This window comes from Phragmites australis, chromosome 8, assembly GCF_958298935.1.
Source record: "Phragmites australis chromosome 8, lpPhrAust1.1, whole genome shotgun sequence".
NCBI classification, from domain to species: Eukaryota; Viridiplantae; Streptophyta; class Magnoliopsida; order Poales; family Poaceae; genus Phragmites; species Phragmites australis.
In genome coordinates this window covers 3720903-3742824 of record NC_084928.1, presented here as the reverse complement: position 1 = coordinate 3742824, position 21922 = coordinate 3720903, and the positions used below count along the sequence as shown (strand labels likewise).

General features: G+C 44.8%; 2 protein-coding genes across 6 annotated transcripts; both read left to right on the top strand.

Annotated features, from left to right (window-relative positions):
- The first annotated feature begins 228 nt into the window (after nt 1-228).
- Nucleotides 229-3757, top strand: LOC133926323 (zinc finger CCCH domain-containing protein 49-like). The gene is made up of 4 exons (XM_062372207.1): nt 229-450; nt 1218-1487; nt 1784-2007; nt 2661-3757. The coding sequence occupies exons 1-4, from the start codon at nt 346-348 to the stop codon at nt 3565-3567; spliced, it is 1506 nt and encodes a 501-aa protein (XP_062228191.1). The 5' UTR covers nt 229-345; the 3' UTR covers nt 3568-3757.
- A 2070-nt stretch (nt 3758-5827) lies between these two features.
- On the top strand, nt 5828-12066 carry LOC133926324 (serine/threonine-protein kinase PBL35-like). Of its 5 annotated transcripts, none has more exons than XM_062372211.1 (7): nt 5828-6514; nt 8008-8324; nt 8400-8535; nt 9070-9203; nt 9287-9410; nt 9916-10005; nt 10081-10798. In XM_062372211.1, exons 1-6 carry the CDS (start codon nt 6364-6366, stop codon nt 9984-9986), a joined length of 933 nt encoding a protein of 310 aa, XP_062228195.1. In that variant the 5' UTR covers nt 5828-6363; the 3' UTR covers nt 9987-10005; nt 10081-10798. The 5 variants fall into 5 exon arrangements, with proteins under 5 accessions (XP_062228195.1, XP_062228196.1, XP_062228197.1 ...); XM_062372209.1 differs by lacking the exons at nt 9916-10005; nt 10081-10798 and adding exons at nt 11078-11428; nt 11578-12066 and having other exon boundaries at nt 5848-6514; nt 8011-8324; XM_062372208.1 differs by lacking the exons at nt 9916-10005; nt 10081-10798 and adding exons at nt 11078-11428; nt 11578-12066 and having other exon boundaries at nt 5854-6514.
- The last annotated feature ends 9856 nt before the right edge of the window (nt 12067-21922 follow it).

Genomic DNA, 21922 nt, shown 5'->3' with positions numbered 1-21922 from the left:
AATCAAATTCTCTTATGCTGAACGGGTTAGATTTTTCTCTCTTTAATTATTAAATTTGCTAGCAGCTAAGGCTCATAAAATCTTGTCCGTTCAACAGATGAGATCTTGTTTTCGCTCGTTAAACGGAGACAGTAGAGTAGAATTTATTATTTCTTAAAGGGTATATAATCTTAAAATATTTGAAAAATATATATTAAAAAATTATAGCCAAGCGAAACCGACAGCGAGCGAGCCCTGCCCCGGCGCGTCGTCGATTCGGGGCCTCGTCTCGTTGCGTTCAGCGCCTTCGCTCTTCGTTCCCTCTCGGCGGCGGCGGCGGCGGCGGAGGAGGAGGAGGGGGAGGAGATGGCGCACAGGCTGCTGCGGGACGCCCAGGCGGATGGGTGGGAGCGGTCGGACTTTCCCATCATCTGCGAGTCATGCCTCGGCGACAACCCCTACGTCCGGATGGTAATGCATCAAACCCTAGTCCTGCCTGAATGCTTCGTGCCCCTGGGTGGTTGGCGTGGCGGTGGCGTCGTGAGTCGGTGTGCGTCTCGGCGGTCGGCTTGATTCGAATCTTTGTAATTTTCGTGTGCTGGGTGTGGGATGGGATCGGGCCTAGGTTGTGCTTCTGTTTGGGTGCCGCGTGTTGTGTTGTGAACGCGTGGCGTCAATTGTTTCCCTTTTAGACTTTGATTGAGGAATTACTCTGCAGGATATGTAATCATGTTGTAGTACTCCCTGTTTGTATGAAGTTGTCGTTGCTATGTGGAACTCACTCTGATAGCTGTGCTGGGGAATTTGGGCATGGATCGCCCACAAAGGCAGCTCTCTGCTTCGGGGGTGTGGGTTGCAATAAATGTGTTGTTGCAGTAGTTTTATTTTAACAATTTCACTAAGTATCATTTTGTAAAAAAAATGCTCTGATTGTTGATGGTTCTACAAGAGCAGTATGGTGAATTGAACTGCTTGGTTTTTTCATACGCACCTTGTAGTTGAAAATATGAGAATTAGATTTAAGAAAGTTATAGTGGCTAGCAAAACAAGATAAAATTGTCATGCAGAAGGCGAGGCATGGTGTAGGGGTTCAAGCAAATAGACATGGATGAGCGTACCTTTACAATCAAGCATTTATTATAATCAAACACTCCTTATTTTTGCATTTGGTTTGCTTCAGTCTTTCATGTAGATACAAGATTCAGTGGCTTACTGGATTTCTTGTTTTTTCTTGGCAGTTAAGAGCAGAATATGACAAAGAGTGCAAGATATGTGCGCGTCCTTTTACTGTCTTCCGGTGGCGACCTGGTCGGGATGCAAGGTACAAGAAGACAGAGATCTGCCAGACATGTTGCAAGCTGAAAAATGTCTGCCAGGTCTGCCTGCTGGACCTTGAATATGGTCTACCGGTTCAGGTTCGGGACACAGCACTCACTATCAATTCGAATGATGCGATTCCACGGAGTGATGTGAATCGTGAGTACTTTGCAGAAGAGCATGATCGCAGGGTATGTTTACTTTTCATCAATTAATCTTGGTGCCATTGTAAACTTTATTTTCATTATACTCAAAACCAAATACTAAGTTAAAATAAATCAATGGGCTTGCCTACCATAATGTTATAAGGAAATACGAGATGAATACAATTAATGTATATTGATCACAAATAATACCCTTTTTAATGTACTGTGATTTGCAACAGTTACAGTGCTTTTTCACATCTCCAATATCAACCTATTCTTGTTCATTCCTCTTTAATCTATGAGTAGTTGTTCCTAACGAGAGGTTTTGTATATAAATGTAGGCCAGAGCTGGTATAGACTATGATTCTTCCAATGGGAAGGCCCGTCCAAATGATACCATTCTGAAGCTTCAGAGGACAACACCATATTACAAGAGGAACCGAGCTCATGTCTGCAGTTTCTATGTGCGCGGTGAATGTACAAGAGGTTCCGAGTGCCCATATCGGCATGAGATGCCTGAAACTGGGGAGTTATCTCAGCAGAACATCAAAGATCGTTATTATGGGTATGTGATGGTGATTGCTCATACATAATTTTGGGTTACATGTTGTTCGTGGTTCTCTACAGGCATCATCATGTTTCATTCAGAGGTTGCTGTCATTGATTATCATATGCAAGCCAAGACTTTAACATATCTGAACCGGAGACTAGCTTCGAGACATTGACAACTTTGTTTATTTGCCTTGATTTTCTGATCTTGAAATTGAATCTGCTTGAATATGTGTCAGCGCTTGTCAATTCTACATTATGATTTGTTAAATTTACGTTAACCATGATACTTTTGTATCACTATACTACTATTCATGTGGTAGTGAAGTCCATCCTAGTTCTTTCTGGAGCATCCGGCAAAACTATCAGATGTTTAGTGACTTATCTATCATGCAATGCTTTGTATGTATTAGACTTTGATTTTAGCTGGCATATCAGAAGATACATATTAGCATTTTATCTTCAGACACATAATTTTAGTTCTATTTTGACCTTAAGATGATACCACCAAAATTAGATCGGTCTGTAGATCTGTAGTTTCTGAGGATCGTTACTGGCATCTGCCTGATTAGACACCTGAATATCAATGTATTGATGTTTTCACTTCATTTTCTATGTGTATTCTTTCCTCCGCCTCTGTTTCTGACAGTCTCTTCTTACTCTCTGCAGAGTTAATGATCCAGTTGCATTGAAACTTTTGAGTAAGGCTGGTGAGATGCCATCACTCGCACCGCCAGATGATGAGAGTATAAGGACCCTCTACATTGGTGGACTCGATACCAGAGTAACTGAGCAGGATTTGAGGGATCAGTTTTATGCCCATGGTGAAATTGATTCCATAAGGATGGTACTTCAACGTGCATGTGCATTTGTGACATACACTACAAGAGAAGGCGCTGAGAAGGCTGCAGAGGACCTTGCTAACAAGCTAGTCATAAAGGGTGTGCGCCTGAAGCTCATGTGGGGCAAGCCGCAGGCTCCAAAGCCAGAGGAGGATGAGGCTGCGAGGCAAGGGCATGTTTCCCATGGAGGATTGCTCCCTAGGGCTGTCATATCTCAGCAGCAGAGCGGTGACCAGCCTCAACCTCCTGGGATGGAGGGCCAACAGCAACCAGCACCAGCATCATATTACTTCAACATTCCAGCACCAGCAGCAGCGGAGCGGACTCTGTATCCTTCCATGGATCCTCAGAGGATGGGTGCTTTGGTCAAGTCACAGGACGGAGAAGGCAAACCAGGGCCACTGCCAGCTGGGCAATCTCAGCCATCAAGCAGCTCAGGACAGAGCTATCCTGCGCCACCGCCATACTACCACGGCCAGTACCCACCATACTATCCACCATATGGTGGCTACATGCCTCCACCTCGCATGCCATATCCACCGCAGTATCCACCATATCAGCCTATGCTAGCACCACCAGCACAAGCACAAGCTAGTTCGTCCCAACATCAAGTGCAAGCAGGACAGCAGCCGCCTCATGGCCCTCCAGTTCAGCAGCAGCAGCCTCATGGCCCTCCTCCAGCTCAGCAGCAGCCTCAGGGCCCTCCAGCTCAGCAGCAGCCAACTCAGAACTGAAGTCCTTACAAGATGCTGAATATTGCTACTGTTGTAATTCCTGGAATCTGCTCTGCAGGAGAATGTTACTCTTGTTGGTTACCAGCTTCTGTATTTCCTAATTTGTGGTTAACAGCGGAACTTAGCAGCATTGCTTATCTGATTTTGAGATATACTGGATTTATCCTTTCACTAAATTTTGTGTTGTCAATTGTGCCTTACTTCTGAGCGTTGTGTATATTGTTTAGGGGAGATAAAAGCCTTCATTTTTCCCCAGATTGAATTATCAACTCAGGTGTAAAAATTACTGACCCCGGCTTACAATTGACGCCTGTAAATACGAAGCAGCAATGAAACATGTTGTATGCCTGCACAAGGACCTGTAACCTTTGCCTAAAAAAAAAAAGGACCTGTAACCTTGTGCTAGTTCCATCCATCTGTCGTGGAAACCGCCAGTTGGGGGCTGATTGGAGCAGGAGCAGGCGCCCTGTACAATTGTCAACATGCTTTTCAAGCCGAACGCACAGCGGTTCTAGGAGCAACTGGCGTGGGATTTCCGGTGCCCAGATGAAAAGCCTAAGTTCATCGCACTCCGGCAGTGTAGTGCTCGTTGTTGGTAAATCACTCTCTTTTCTTCTTTTGTAACGAATAGTTGAGTGCCCTTGCACTGTAACGGGATGGCAGTGCAGGTGCTCCCTGCTCGTCCATCCATGTGGCACGTGGTCACCTCTTCGTTCATAGTCCTTCCCCTGTGTTCTAACATAATAGGACTATGAGCGAGGGTAAAACGCGGGGGAGAATATGACACAGGAGTTAGGGAGCGGTGTATATGAATATGATCATATCATGAGGTGTACATAAGAGATGTAAGGATCATGATGTAGTTGAGATAGATTATATCGTAAGATTATATGATATGTGGTGCGAAGTGAGTACTACTAATGGTGTATATACGTTTGCAGTAAATAAAATTGCTCGTTACTTTTGTTGTTCATGAGGAGAAGTTTCACGATTCTCTTTTGCCGCCTCTTTTCATCCTTAGGAAATGCAAGACAACAAGCACTTCTGGATTTATAACATTCATCTATCTTACTTGAATATTTTATATATCTGTTGATTTTACTTATATATAAAATAAATAACTTTAGTAATAAATAACACTTCACTAATACGAATATCAATACAAATAAATAACCCAGTTAAGCTATATATATATATATATATATATATATATATATATATATATATATAGAGAGAGAGAGAGAGAGAGAGAGAGAGAGAGAGAGAGAGAGAGAGAGAGAGAGAGAGAGAGAGAGAGAGAGAGAGAGAGAGAGAGAGAGAGAGAGAGAGAGAGAGAGAGAGAGAGAGAGACAATTCTTCCGTCCACTGTCCTTTCAGTCTTTCACTTTCTCTACCCTGGTGAAGCCTGCCCTGAATGCTGGACAAAAAAGAGAGCATCATTGTTTGTTGAACTCTTTTCTACCCGCCCAAAGGATGTGGACTAGAGGATGCTGGTGGGGCCGATGCTCAATTGCACTGGTTGCTATGCTGGTCTGGTACCTTTTTCCACAGCTCCAACCTCTGCAGGAAGCAATCTTTCTGACTTTATTCATGCCGCACAAGCTTATTTGGCCCATCTTACTTCCAGTTTCTGGGTTCGTCACCGTTTCTGCAAACCGAGTTTCAGTTCTGAATGTAAGAATTTTTCCTAGTAGCTGCCATAAGGTTTTTTTAATGGTAAACATGATTTACTAGATATATCGTATATATCGGATAAAATTTAAATAAAATATCAGTAAATATGATAATTTTTTCTATCAGAATCTATTAATAAAATAGGTAAATCAGAAATATCGAATATACTTAGACCATAATTTTTTCCTAGCTGAGACTGAGACTACTCCTCCGCTCACAAAAGATGATGGGAAGGAAGAACAAGATAAACCCTCTTCCGTGATTTTGCTGCGTCCGCTGCTGCTAGCATTAAGCCGTTTACTGTGAAAATCCAGCATATTCAAGTTCCAAAATGTGTTTTTTTATCAGCTCCAAATATGTTGAAAATGATAGAGAGAAACCTTTTTTCCCCACCACATTCCTACCACTAGGCGTCGATCCATTCTAATCTCTTAGCCCGCCGTCGTTCCCTAGCTGCAGCCGGTTTGATCCTTCTACTGCCGGCGCCCGTTGGTGCTGCGGTGTAGGCTCCCACTTGCCCGCCGTTCCCACCACGCCGGGGAAACGGAATCGAATCAACCCGGCGACGAGGACGGTAAATTCGGCCGCCTTACCGCTGGTTGGTTTGGTTGGCGGCGCCCCGTTCCCGCGCAGACGCTGACGAGAGGGACTAATGCAAAGCGAGGCAGGCAATGAGCCAGTGAGGCAGGCAGTGAGCCAGTGCGGCAGGCAAAGCCAGCCGCGAAAAGCACCTTTCCCCTCGGGCGCAGCTATCATGACGACGGCGACGGCGACCCTTCGCTGCAGTAGTGCCAGTGCCAGTGGCCGTGGTGACGGCCCACTGCCACTGACCTGGCCACTCCACCCCTGCTACGGCGCTACCCATCCATCGCTTCGCTTCGCTTGCTTCTCCGACTTGTGCACCCCCACCGCGCGCCACCTTTCGCTTTCGCTTTCCCTTACCCTTTTGCGCCCCGCATCGCACTTATCTGCTCGGAGGATTTGGACGGGGAGCGAGAAAAGCAAAGCGCGCGGGGGAAAGAAAGAACCGAACCGGGCCGTGCCGTGCCAGCCGTGTGGATGGGCGGTAGGAGTTTGGGAGCTGTAGGTCGTTGACCTCCTCGCCTGGGCAAGGAGAAGGAGATGCCGTCCCAGAAGCGGGCGGCGGGGCAGGGTGGGTGCGGGTGCTGGGCCGCCGTCGCGCGGGGCCTCCGCGGGGCGTGCCTCCGGCCGGCGGCGACGGAGGACGGTGATCGGGCGGCCGCGGCCAAGGGCAGCCACGTCCACGACGCAGGTGGTGGTTGCTTCTTGCTGTTGTTCTTCCCGTTTTTGTTTCTTTCTTTGGTTGGTAGGTAGGATTGCGATTTATGACCTTTTGTTTGGTTTTGGGAAAAATTTGTTCTTGCTTGCTTGTTCTTTAGTGGGCAAAGAGTTGGTTTGGCGATTAGCGTGATGCTGTGATTGATGCGCTGATCATCTGGTGTGTGTGGGGGGGCTTCTTTTCTATGTGACTGTGTCCCCGGCATTCTTGGATCGTATTCGTTGGGGATTATCATGGATTTGATCGGATGATTTTGCTTAGCACTGCCATGGTATGATCAAAGCTAAAGAGCAATGGCTTAGATTGGCATGGAAGGGTTGGAAGGTAAAATATAAAGTTTCAACCTTTCAATAGAACAAATTAAACATATGTAGAATGTTCTTTACATAGTTTTCACAAGGATCATGTCCTCAATCCCCATTAAACATGTGGGTGTAATGGACTAATGATCGATCGACTTGTCAACAACCCATTCATGGTGATAAGGTCCCAATTCGAACAGACTAATTCAGCATTTGGGGACGTATTCTATCTTGCCTATTTCACTGAAGCTATTTAGACCAAAGGCTTTTGGCCCTGATTTATTAAAAGCAAAGTGTTTGCTGGGGTTTCCAGTTTTGCATATAGGTTTTACATGAAAGTTTCCCCTCTGCTACGCAGACCAGATTGAATATCCCTTAATTCTACGAAACAGAACTCTAAATCTAGGCATCTCGTAAACCAAAAGTACATGCGAGCAAAAAAGCAAAAAGACTGCACCTATCCATTGTCTATTACTAGATGTCTATTACAATGATGCGGAATTTGTAGTTTAATCCTCCCTGCGAGCTCCTCCATATGTCCTAAACTTGAACAACTTGTGCCATGGAATCTACAAGAGCTTGAGCAATGGTGTGTGCTAGTTAATAAGAGGTAAAAAGTATGTTCTATGAGATTGGAAAATGAAAATACCCTTCGGTTTAATGGTTTCTGCTCCCCATCTTTGAAGAAAATTGTTTCATGTGATTCGTTCTGTTACATTCCAACTGTCAAGATAGATTTTCTGAACTCTAATCGTATGAAATAACTGAAGAAGCTGGTGAGAATGGGATGAAGAAAGTCTTTGATCCATTTGTTCCAGGAGTCAAGTACATCTAATTGTGTTACTTGCTGCAATTATGCTGGTCATATGTCTGACAGTGACACTCCATAAATGATTAACCTGGATAATATAAGAAAACATACTCGTGATACTTGAAGTCGACTGGATGGGTTTTTGTCCTATATTAAAAACTCAGAATGAGTACACCAAGTACATAACACTTTGGGTCAATGTCCATCAACTTGGTTAACCATATTGAATATGTTAGGAGCCCAAGAGCTAATAAGTATTGGTCTTGGCACATATGTTCTATCTTAGCTTAGTACTTTCTGTAGGTAAATTTCCATGTTCTGTATGAGATGCTCAAGCATTTTTTCTGTAGCAGCAGAGACGAGATACTTAAATGCTAGAAATCGGGAGCTTGGTGATCATTTTCAGACAGACCATGATGCTGAAAATGGTGTTGATGCATCAATTGAAATGAAAACACTGCCCAAGCTACTTCAGTTTACCTTTCATGAGTTGAAATCTGCCACCGTTAACTTTAGGCCAGACAGTATTCTTGGGGAGGGTGGATTTGGCTACGTCTTCAAGGGGTGGATTGAGCCAAACAGCACAGCTCCTGCAAAACCTGGCACAGGTGTTACTGTAGCAGTTAAAAGTTTGAAGCCAGATGCTCTACAAGGTCATAGAGAATGGGTGGTAAGTATTGTATGGTACCTCTTAGATATATTTATTTAGTTCTACCTATGCCTTTTAAAGAAATCACATTTTCAGGCAGAAGTTGACTTTCTGGGACAGTTACATCATAAACACCTTGTTAAGCTGATTGGATATTGTATTGAGGATGATCAAAGATTACTTGTATATGAATTCATGGCCCGAGGAAGTCTTGAAAATCATCTTTTCAGAAGTAAGCAATCACTAACACAGTCAATGCATTAAATTGAGTGTTTTGAGATTTAGTTTACTACATTTGTTTCCCTTCTTGGACCTAATTTGTAGTTTGCTTCACTGATAAGTGTTGTTCTCCATTTTTCTGAGCAATTTTGGAGTTTTATGTCCTATGTGATATCATAGACAATTTAACCTGGCCAGATTTATTACTTGTATTTTAGGTTTCCCGTGTACCAATTGATTTTAAGCCTACTCGTGTCTTCTTATTATTAGATGGTGGATTTCCAGAAACATCAGTCGTTCTATAATAGTAGTGAACAAGGATGCATACATACCATCAATGGTGTTGTCCATTCGATTGCTATTTTCTAGATGTGTATTAGGTCATCCCGGTGTAACCATTGTTTTTTGGACAAAATGCTTTAGCTGCTTAGTCATGAACGCAATTTTACTGTTTATGCATAAAACTTGTGAAGTTCCTTGATTGATGGTAATGTTAATGTTTTCTCCCTCTTATGATCCTCTCATCTTACTGTGTTTACTCTTGAAGGGGCTCTTCCCCTACCTTGGTCCAACAGAATGAAGATTGCTCTTGGTGCTGCAAAAGGACTTGCCTTCCTCCATGGAGGTCCCAAACCAGTTATTTACAGGGATTTTAAGACATCGAATATTCTTCTTGATGCGGTACTGTATCTGTTAAATATGTTTGTTATCATGCTTATATAATGCTTGTTATCTTGGCAACAGTGGTTATTTTGCTTCTACAGGAGTACAATGCAAAACTTTCTGATTTTGGTTTAGCAAAAGCTGGCCCTCAGGGTGATAAAACTCATGTCTCTACTCGGGTTGTTGGCACCTACGGTTATGCTGCACCAGAGTACGTAATGACAGGTATCAAGGAGAAACTTTTGGCTTCAGTAGCTACTTGTAGCAAAATTTCTTCAACATGCAGTTACCCATTGGTACTTTTCAATGTTTCTCTGAGCTTCTATATCTTGACAATATCAAATCGATACCTTATTTGGTTATATGATTGGCTTGATATGTATTTCTAAAATCAAGAATACATAATAATGTTCTCACCAAATTGGATGCTAAGATGGCTTAAGATTTCCATTGAAGGCATAATAAAACTGGGGTCATCCGAAAGGTCATTCTTACATTCAGCCTTTTGAATTCTCCATCAACTAAAGTTCGAAATTTCTTCTTCTTTTTAGGATTCTGTGTCATACTTTATTCTTGATACAGTGCGAGACCTAGACATGGATACTGGATCTGCTTGATGATAGTACTAATGTTACATATGATTGCTACTTGTTTGTTATGTATGGTTACTACAGAATTACGCTTTAAAGCACCCTTATGCATACCTGACAGTGACACACGGATGTTTTAGCTGTAGTATTGGCATTGGTGGGATGCTTGCTTCTGTACTACTTTTTGTTGGTAATATGCGCAAAAATCTAATTCCAGATTCTATACGAACGTATATTTCACAATCTATAACAGATGAACATACTTCTAATCCTAGCAGCAAGTAACTGTACAAAAAATTCATCAGATTCATCAAGAACTCACAGTCGGGTTGATGAAGGGATGAAGTTGACGATGTGTCGATTCGCTACCGTGCAGATCGTAGATGAAGCAGTGCAGAGCGGTCGCGCAGATGCGCTGCCCAGAAACCTTATTGCCGTCCCTCATGCGGGCTTCACGACGGTAGAGGCTCGGAGATACCGCTCACCCTCCAACCTTGTGCACGGCAAGGAGAAGGGCCGGCGAGATCTGGCAACACAGCACACAAGACAGTGATCTGGATGGGTGGAGAAGAAAATGTGGAGCAGAGAGATGTGTCCTCAAAAGCCTGGATGTCTCCAGGATTTATAGGGAAATGGCTGCCCTCTTGGAGCTGTTTTCTCTCACAAATTGCCCACTAATTGGCTGCTTTCATAACTGACCAATTACTCTCAGAATTAAAGCATTGATCGCGATTAAAACGGCTGATTATGACATTGATCACAATTAAAAAGGGAGAGCAGCAAAAGGGCTTGCTATTTTGTGCTGCCACGCCACGCGGATATTCACACGAAAAATACGCGAATACGAGCGCGCGTGTGAATATAGCAAAATATACTCTCTCTTTCTTATTTTCTCTATTTCAAAGAGGCGAGAGAACTCAAGTATTTAAGTTGGTTTATATCCCCTTGCCTTGGCAATATGGGACTAAACCTTCTTGCTTTGCATTCTCATGAATGGGCTTTTAAATGGGTCACATTCCAACACTTTTCGCTTCCATGCTAGAATTTTGTTGTCCTAAATTTGCTCGACAACCATAATCACATGAATAGCACGAGCTTTTTGGTAATGCATGAATGTTCTCTCTCTAGTGTTTACCTTTCTATATAAACACAACTAACGTATGCATCCCGCAGCTTTCTTTCCACTGGATTTATGTGCCCTGCCTAAAAATAAAAACGAGTGTCATTTTATGATTCTTTCTTTAAGCAGTTGATATCTCAAGTTTTGTTACTCATGTTACTCATGTCAAGCGCACTGTTCAGGGCACTTAACATCTAAGAGCGATGTGTATAGCTTCGGAGTTGTGCTACTCGAGATGTTAACCGGAAGGCGATCGATGGACAAGAAGCGGCCTACTGGGGAGCAGAACCTAGTCGCGTGGGCAAGACCTTATCTAAACGATCGGCGAAGGCTCTATCAGCTCGTAGATCCTCGCCTGGGACTAAACTATTCCATCAAAGGGGTGCAGAAAGTTGCTCAGATCTGCCACTATTGCCTTAGTCGTGACACTAAGTCTCGTCCATCGATGGATGAAGTTGTCAAGCAACTCACACCGTTACAGGATCTAAATGGCATGGCATCTGCATCATTCAGGCCTCGGTCATCTCAGCGTGGTGAGTAGCACATGAACAAAGAGCTCATTATCAGTTTATCACTGATGCCACCCTAATTTTTTTTGAACTTGAGAGTGAACTATCCTGTTTCATAAGAGTTGGAAAGCATCGGAGAATGAAGCTCACTGAAAATCTTTTTTCAATGAAAGGTACATCGGTGACAGCCAGTTCTGTTGTATCAGAAGCAGCAATTTTATGATTCTTCTCATTGCTGGATGCTTGTTTGGTTTAATTGTATAGCAAAATTAGCTTTGATGTTAATCTCCAATAACTGGAGATGTGACACCCCCAGATGTCTCGCTCAGATCATTCACTCTGTCTGGCTGATTGCAGAAGCAAGATAACGACATATCTGATTGCGGTATGTTGTAATAATAATAAAAGTTCTGATGGGGGTAGATCAATTAGAATGCTTGATCGAAACCCAGGCCAGTACTCATGGAGTTAACTATGACAGTTGGTCAGTGAGAGTGCTGCTGTGTTTGATGTTCGGCTGAGGGTAAGTTGAGGGTGTGCTGGTGTCTACATATTTTTGGGGAAAGGTGCAGGTGTCCACATTAATATTTTTTTTGTGTGTGTGATTGTACCTTTTCTCTGTTTCCATAGTGCATAGATGTATGCTTCAGATTTAGATTTTTTTTATATATATTTTTCAAATATTTCAAGATTACATACTTATTTGAAAAATAATGAAATCTATCCTACCGTCATACGTTCAACAGGTGAGAACAAGGTTTCGGCCGTTGAACGACCGAAACTTTGTAGGTCCTAGCTCTCAATGAATTTAATAACCGGAGAGAGTAAGGTTTCATCCGTTCAGCGGGTGAGAACTTGATCTCATCTGTTGAATGGGTGATACCTTCATCTTGCACGTATAACGAGTGACATATTTGTATCACTTACCTATCGAACGACATATTCGATTTAATACAATTAAAAAATATATGTATAATTAGTTTTTTAATATAGATTTTGTATTCGGTAAATTGAAAAATATTACACATTCATTTAGCGAAAAATGTTAGCTGTGCTGATATGTCCAACCTTGATCGGGTGTATTTCCGGAAGAGACACCCAGATTTGAGAAGCTGAAATTCGCAGCAGACATAAGGTTTTGGAAAGTATTGTCAGGGCTGCAGAAAGGAAAGATTTCTTTTGCTAGTTAATAGAAGTTGTAATCCTATTAGGAGTCAGTAGTTACTATCTTTAGTATTTTCCATGTTTAGGAGGATTCTATAAATTAATGAGAAGAGGAGAAGAGAGGGCATGTTTTGATTGCCAACCAACCAGTATTAGGCGTCGCCGACGACAAACAGCTGGTGGCACCGTCAGCCAATACCATAGGTCACCGGTGGGCTGTGGCGTCGTCGTCTCTTCAACGTTCTGGGCTTCGCCCTGGAACTCGCGCCTACAACCGCGACCACCCATATCAATTGGTATCAGGAAGGCCAGTTGATTCCCGTTCCATGGCTTCTGCAGAGGACCGTCTGGGCAATCTGGAGGTCACAGTGGAGAAGTTAGCCACCGCAATGGACAAGGTTCAGATCATGGTGGTCGAGCTTGGGAAGGCGATCACGGAACTTTCCAAGATCACGGGCAAGCAACTGATCCAACCAACGTGTGGGTTGTCCGTCGGGGCTGGAATTCGACAGCATCTGCGACAAGATGAAGGCAGTGATGAGCAAGGAGGGCGCCGCTGGTCAGCGCATGCCCCACGTTATGAGTTACCGCTATACGATGGGATGGAGGACCCGCTGCTTTGGCTCTGGCAGTGCGAGCGTTTTGGGAGGCTGCACGATGTTCCCAGGGAGGATTGGTTGGAGATGGCAGGGATGCATCTACGTGGAGAGGCACAGGAGGTATTGGATAACTGGGAGGAGGAAGATCAGCACATCAGTTGGCATGAATTTCATGAGACTTTCCTTCAGCGCTTCACGCGGCACTCGACCGCAGGACCACTTGGTGACTTATCGAATTTGAAGCAGGGGGATGGCAGGGCGGAAGACTACGCGAGGGAGTTCTAGCGTCTCCTTGCGCGTACGCCAAAGGTGTCGAAGGCCAATCAGATCGAGCTTTTTACAGCAGGGTTGTCGCCGACACTAGCCGCCGACATCCGGCGCGATCGTCCACGAGACTTGGCGGATGCTATTGGTCTCGCTCGGGAGGCAGCAAGGCGGGAAGATTTATGGCTTGCCAAGGTTGCGCAGGTGTCACGTGCACGTCCTGGGATCAGTCACAACATGCCTACATCCGCAGTACCGGGATCATGGGCATCCTGGAACGCGGCGCCACGAAATTCCGGCTTGGGCGTTTCGGCAGGCAGCGAGACAGCAGCATTGGGGACGCCCAAGTCGGCGTCTTCGGCGTCCAGTCCAAGGGGCGCCAAGGTGTCCTCTGTTACTACCCAGATTTCAACGGCCACGTCAACAGGAAGGACTCAACCATACAGGTGTCGACTCAGTGCAGAAGAGATGGCAGAAAGAAGGGAGAAGGGGCTCTGTTACAACTGCGATGAGGTATACTCACGTGGCCACCGCTGCAAACGTCTTTTCCATTTGGAGGTAGTGAGTGAAGGAGAGGAGGAGGAACCTGAGGAGGAAGAGCCAACCCTGTCCGCCATCGCAATGCGCGGACCGAAGGCCGGTAACACCATGCAAGTGATTGTGGAGATAGGAGGCCAACATTTGGTGGGATTGGTGGATAGTGGCAGTACCCACAATTTTGTCAACAGTCATGCTGCCTCCACGATGAAAATTAACCAGACAATGGCTACAGGACAGCAGGTGCGGGTGGCAAATGGTGCTCGTTTACCCTGTCTTGGGCGCATACCACAGGCCCAGTTTTGTATTCAGTCCTACCAGTTCGAGGACTCCTTCTTGGTGATTCCGTTGGAAGGTTTTGATGTCGTATTGGGCGTGCAGTGGTTAAAGCAGCTAGGCACTATTGGCTGGAATTTCGACTCGCTGCAAATGACTTTTTCGTGGGAAGATTGCAAGGTGTGTTTGCAAGGCATTAGGAGCAACGCGATGGAATCGCAGCTGCGCAGCCTCACAGTTGGGGAGGACAGGCGATTGCAGGACTTACTCAGTGACTTTGATGATTTGTTCAAGGAGCCACAGGGCCTTCCACCTTCGCGTCCTTGTGATCACAGAATTTGCTTGAAGGAAGGATCAGATCCCATCGTCGTACGGCCTTATAGATACCCACATCGTCAGAAAGACGAAATTGAGCGGCAATGTGAAGAGATGTTGGCACAAGGTATTATCCGACCCAGTCGTTCCCCATTTTCGTCGCCGGTACTCTTGGTGCGTAAGGCGGATGGGTCTTGGAGGTTTTGCGTGGACTATCGCAAACTCAATGCCAAAACCATTAAAGATAAATTTCCACTTCCGGTGGTCGAGGAATTACTGGATGAACTGCATGGGGCTCACTTTTTCTCCAAATTGGATTTGCGAGCAGGATATCATCAAGTCCGCATGAGTGAGGCTGATATTGAAAAAACGGCGTTCTGTACTCACCATGGACATTTTGAGTCCCTGGTTATGGCGTTCGGGCTGTGTAATGCTCCTTCAACTTTTCAAGCTCTTATGAATGAGGTATTAGCCAAATTCCTTCGCAAATTTGTATTGGTTTTCTTCGACGATATACTTGTGTATAGCTCTTCTTGGGAAGACCACCTGCAGCATCTTCATTCGGTATTGGTTGAACTCTGGCAGCATCAGCTATATTTGAAAAGATCTAAGTGCGCCTTTGCTCAGGAGGTGGTGTGTTATCTCGGTCACGTAATTTCAGCCAAGGGAGTGGATGTCGATCCCAACAAGGTGCAGGATGTGGATCGTTGGCCGATTCCTATGTTTGTGGCCGATGTACAGAGCTTCTTGGGCTTAGTGGGATATTATCGGCATTTCATCCATCATTACGCAACGATCGCTGCACCTCTGACTAATCTTCTTCGTCGTCGGGAGTTCCAATGGTCAGATGAGTCTGCATCAGCTTTTCGGCGTTTGAAAGACGCTTTACAATCGGCTCCTGTTCTCCGCCTTCCAGACTTTGACATTCTTTTTATAGTGGAATGTGATGCCTTTGGCACCGGCATTGGAGCGGTGCTTCAACAAGAAGGGCACCCGGTGGCTTATTACAGTCGATAATTGGCAGATCGGCATAAGAAATTAGCGGCTTATGAGCAGGAACTAATTGGATTATCGAAGGCGATTAGACATTGGCGACCTTATTTGTGGGGTCGACCGTTTGTGGTTCGAACGGATCATGCCAGTTTGAAATTTCTCCTTGACCAAGCTTTGGTGATGCCACCTCAACAACATTGGGTCAGTAAGTTGGCGGGGTTTGATTTTGTGGTGGAACACAAACCAGGTCCGGGGAAGGTGGCCGACACAAAGATCCTGCTAGGGATGTTGATCAGCACTGGCGCACCCTGTAGACCTCTCTTCTGCTTCATCCCTGACTCTTCCTCTTCATCAATGTCCTTCTCCAGAAGGTCCCAATCGACCCCCTTATCATCATCGGAGATATCAATGACCTCGATCGAGGGATCTGCCCGGGCGGGAGATCAAGACGGTTCAGAGGGGGCGGCCTTCTTTGGAAGGCCGTGAGCTCGATGGTCGCCGGCTTTAACCTCGTAAGTGCACTCATGGCAACCGCCGTCTCCGGAAGCACCACAACAAGCAGATCCAAAGTCGGAGCCGACTCTCCCCCTGTTGAGCCATCCGAGGTCATCGACCTCTCCAGTGATGAGAGAGGGGAATACGCCATGGCTTTCGGGCCTGCAGACACTACAGGGCAGAATGCAAGATGAGATGAAGGTGAATGGATTCTAGGCACTAAAAGCCTGAGGGTGAGAAGGAAGGCGAGAGGGTGGCTCGAAAGGCCATCCAACACTCCTCCTTTTTAAACCACAGCGACACCTAAACCAGCGCAGCCTTCAAAACCGCTCGAAACCCGAGGGGGCACATAGAAGGAACTAGGAGTCCTTCAGGTCTAGCGGCAATCAATGTCTCTCTTTCTCTCATACCCTCTTTTTTCCCTCTCGGGGCATTTAAACCTCCCCACGTGACGTGAAGTTTAGAGTTGCACTCTAAGGACTGACAATTTTAATGACCACTCTCTACGTAGACTACGTTCGCCCGAGGCCTAAGTGGTGTTATCAGGTCAGACAACAGTCATGAGGAAGCTCGGGGGCTACTGTCGGTGTATTGAGTAAAGAGGTACCCTAGCAAACAGGTCCCGTGAGGGATATAATGGCCAAAGACGTATATTTTCTAAAACTGGTCGGTCGCGTGACCAGGGTATGGTTCCCACGACCAATACGAGGCATGCACGACCAGTCTCTCTGCACCATCATATAAACCCGCGACCGGCCTCATCGGTTGCATGGTCGTATCTGACACAACATGTCCAATCACATCTATTGACATCCACTTAAGTGTTTTCCTTCCCTAGGTGCCAAATCCAGTGGGCGAAGTCATGGACTGTGCAAAGGGGCTTTGTCCCGTCTCATAGCATTAAATGCTACGGAGTTGGACTTTTGTAGGTCGACGTGGCGCCGTACGACGAACGGGACTTTGTCAGCAGGCTAATCAAGCAAGTGGTTGGGGACGGTCCTCTTTAATGATGGCTTGGGTTAGATATTAGGATCAGTAGGGTCTTTTATTTGGATCCACATGTAAGTTCTCCTCCTCCCTACTATATAAAGAGATGAGGATCCCGTTTGTAAAAGGAGAAAGATCAAGTCTAGTAGCTAGCTAGAAGTACCTTTGTATAACTCCCTGTGTCCCTGAGTCTATTATACGCGCAAACATCGATTCTCGAAACGCCGTTCACGCACCTGCTGTCCAGCATATCTTGAAATCATTATTAGGGACTAAACCTCGACACGTCCCCTCCCTGGAACGCCGCCACACCTGCCTCCCCCGGTCATTAGGCCTGTCCCATCACCGTGCACTGCAAGTTCGTCTGCCAAGCCATCTCGTCCCTACACTTTGCAAGTCTAGCTACAAAATCATCCACTTGCATGGTCGTTCTGTAGATCCTGCCACATCCGTCGTGTGGCGCAAGTCGGTCCGTAACACTCCACTCCTTAGCAATTAATGCTATGGGACGAGACACTGCCCATCTACACTGGCCACAACTCTGTTCGCTGGAGGAGGTACTTCGAGAAGAAAAACACTTGAGTAGACATCAATAAATACGATTTAGATAGTTCGGTATGGACGTCCCGTAACCATCAAAGGCTGATCGCAGGACTATATTATATCGCAAGAAGGCTGGCTGCGCAAGCCTCGCGCTGGTCGTACGAACCAAAGGCTGATCTCGCAATAGGCTAGGGTTCAAAAAATATTCCCGTCAGTCGCCACATCCCTCATGAGACCGGTTCGTCTAGATGCCCCTTACTCAATACTCCAATATTAATTAAACCTGCACTTATATACGCTAAGAAAAAAAAAGAACTGAAACTGAACATGCAGTTATCATCATGAACACTTTTTCAGCGTGACTTGAGAAATACAACTCCGTATGCTCTTATGTACATATGACATATCTCGTTCGTTTATCCCTCCCATCTTATATTTATCCAACTATATATTTTCTTGCTTACTTTATTATTTTTGTTACATATTCTTCCCTTAAAGATCTTAAGTAAATAAATAGTTCTGATAAAATATATATCAGTATACCTTAATGAAATTTCCGTGTTCCATGTGACTCTTGCCGTCCCATAAGCAATTCCCGCCCCTCACTCGCGTTAGCTGAATTTGGCCAGGATCATGCAATCCTGCGGCGTTCCGAGGACATGCCACGCATCGGTCGCTCTTGTCCGTGCTAGCCTGGAAATGGAGATACTGCTCACCTGGGACACGATCGCTCGGTAGCGTCGTACGCGTGACCCCCCGGCCGACGACGTCGCGTCGCACGGCGGAGTCCAGCGCCGGAAGGCTCCAAACCAAACCCGCGGCAGGTCACGGGTGCGCGGGCAGTTTACTCGGAGGACAACCACGTCAGTCCACCCCACCTCCTGCGGCTATGTTCCGTGCATGCATGCACGGCCGAGGTAGCTACGTCTCGAGCAGAGCTGACGCTTCTGCGCTAGCATAGTAGCGCCGGCCCGTGAGCCCGCGCCGTTGGCCGCTTGCACGCGCGTCCACGCCATGTGTCGCTGATTTTTTTTAATAATATTATTTTACTAAAAAATTATAAAAATAATAGCTAAATTAAAATATATATATAAGAATAGTTACTTGTCGGCACACGAAATACCGACAATAGACCTATCGGTATTCCGTATGCCGACAGCCTGGTGGCAGTGAGCCCAAGGACCTATCGACATTCCAAAAGTCGACAGGTTGTGGACCCACCTAAAGGGTGATGCCACGTAGGCAGTTCGTGCAGTGTGGCGGCATATCGGTATTCGAAATGCCGACAGACGACTCCTCAGCCTGTGGGCACGTGGAATGCCGACATGCCTTTATATATTTCACGTCCGTCGATTCTTCTCCCACGCGCGACTGTACACAAATAGCGTGCGGCGACGGGCAACGATGGCGAGCGGGCAGCGCAGGGCGTCATGCGGCGGGAGGCAATGGGGCGACGTGCGGCGGGACACGGTGGGCGACGCGGGGCGTCGAGCGGCGGGCAGAGGTGGGCGGCTACGTGAGGCGGGTGGAGGCGGGCGACGGTGTCCGGCGGGAGTGGCGGTAGCGGGTGGGCGGGCGGCTTCAGCCAACGTGCAATGGCACCGGTTAGTGTTTTTTTTTAATTAGTTAGAATTAGTTACAAATTTAGAGTAGTTAAGAAGTAGTCGTGGTTAGAAGACTCAGGAGCAGTTAGAAAAATCATAGGTGATTTAAGAAAAATAGTGGATAAATAGTTTGAAATTAAGAATAGTTAGAAAAATGAGGAATATTTAAAAAAATACTATGAAAATAGTTAGAAACTATTAGAGAAATATCCAATATAGTATAATTTAGAAAAATAAGGATATGAAATTTAGAGGAGAGTAGAGTAGATATGGTTTAAAATTAGTTATAGCTAGAAAATATAGTATAGTTAGTTAGGAAATGTGGAATAGTTGAAAATTTTAAAATTTTGGTAATGTAGAATTAAAATAGGTTATTTAATAGCATTATGAAAATAGGATATTATTAGATGTATATAATTTCCGTCAATGAAGGAATTGTACATTTGAATTGTTGTGGATTTTCAATAGTTAGACAATATAGGCTAGTTTGAAGTTGAATTATTATGAATATGTAGTACAAATATTTAATAGTTGCAGGATATTTAGAATAGAAATGCAGTAATTGTTTTTGATGGCAATACATTTAGAATGGTACAGTGCGAACATAAAGAGTAAATTACCATGATATTTGATGATCATGTAGAATACAAGTTTGTGGTCGTAGCTATTGTATATTGGTTACAATTATTTAACCTAACTTAGTATAGTATGGTTGTTGAATCAGGTATGTCGATCATAGTGGGGTTTAAGGTTTTTTACGACCCTGGATATGTTATATATTGTAGCAGTGTGGTGGATCTAAGCAACTTTCAGTATGTGGACATAGATTTGCATAGTTCGGGAGATATTCAGTGGTCCTAAGTGTTATGATGAGTGTATATATATTTTTGTAACTTAGTCCGCACATCAGCGGTTGACGGTGAAGTTTCTGATTTCTAGACGTCGAGGAACCGGCTGGCAATGGAAGCTCTTAGAGGTTACATGTTCAAAGCAGGAAAGGGCCCGTCGTGCTAAGGCGGGAGGCCCCGATGCCACGCAAAAGTGCAAATATCCTAGGTGCACTCAGTAGAGAGCATCTATTATAATCTGACCTAATTTCTTTCCCTAAGGCATATTAGGTTTAGCAACGATACGTTATTACGTTAGTCTTTAAGTGTACCATACATGCCAACGTATAATATCATCATCTCTTTTATGGTTAGGATCCATTTGCGCACTGAAGATAAACCCCATTTTAATATTTTTCAGCGTATGTAACATCCGTGCCTGATTCTATAAGAATTGTGCTCCCGGAGTATTATTGTTCGATTAATAGTTTTTTGCCAGATTCCTATAGCATAAGTTTATTAAAAACAAAAATTCAAATTCAAATGGAAAAGTAGCTATCGTCAGCCCTAATTATTAATAAAAATCAATAAAAAGAGGCATGTTGGCAAACAGCACGCGATAGACCTATCGGCATTTCGTTTGCCGACAGGCATATCGGCTCTTCGCTCCCGCAACACCCTTATCAGTGTCTATCTGGGGTCTGTCGGCACGCGGAATGCCGACAGGCTTTTTGTCTGCTTTTCGTGTGTCGACAGGGCCCCATGCTCAATGCCACATAGGTTGTCAGCATTTGAAATGCCAACATGACCCTTATCAGTATTTCGTGTGCCGACAAGTACCTATTCTTGCAATTTTTTGAATTTAGCTATTATTTTTGCAATTTCCAATAAAAATATTATTAAACAAAAAGATTTTGTGCCCACGCCGCGCCCAACACCTGGCGGCCATCCGCCAGTCCATCACACAAGCAATTTATTCCACCACGCTTCTTGTCCTGAAATTTATGAGCCACGATCACGCAACCGCCGGTGAGATTTAGGGTTTGAGGAGAGGGTTTTCGGGGTCATGGGTGTGCTTCTAGGGTTTAGAGAGATGCTCGAGGAAGCAGGCCGGCCCGACAGAGAAGGCAGGCACAGGGGCGGGGTAGTGAAGGACGGCCGGTGGCTCAGTGCTGGCAGCTGGTGGTGGGCACGGATCTGGCGGTGAGAGAGCCGCTAGAGGCGAGAAAGGCAGGGGAGCGTTGTAGGAGCGGTTGCTAGAGCTGAAGGAAGAAGATAGACAAGTATCGTTTGAACTCAAATCAATGGTCACCTAAGGAACGCCTGATTTTCAATCGCCTAACAAATAGCAACCGCCTTATTCCACATTGCATGGCGATGAAGATAGAATTAGGCTGACTCAAGTGCATGTACAATGGAGTGCTCAGAGGAGGTGTTTATGGAAAAAAACCGGGTTTTTATTAACGGCAGTAACACATGTGTTTAGGCGGAGAGCAATATGCTTATTTAAATATCGATGCTTATATTAATGCTAACACCATATTTTAGCACGCGTAGTCTTTTTTTTTAAATTATAATTTGAAACTATAATTTTTAAGTATATATAGTCTTTGTTTGTATTGAAAATTATGCAGTGTTAAATATCGATGCTTATATAAATGTTAACAAGATAGTGAACCATATTTTAGCATGTGTAGTCTGTTTTTAAAATTATAATTTAAAACTATAATTTTTAAGTATGTATAGTCTTTCTTTTATTGAAAATTATAATTTTTATGCAGTGTTTAACACTATTTTTTATGCATCTAGCTATAAGGACCTAGCAGCATTGTTGATGCCTTCAACCATGATTAGTGAGCAGTGATGACAAGTCATGGAGGCTGGCTCAAGCATTGGAACGTGAGAGTGTGAGAC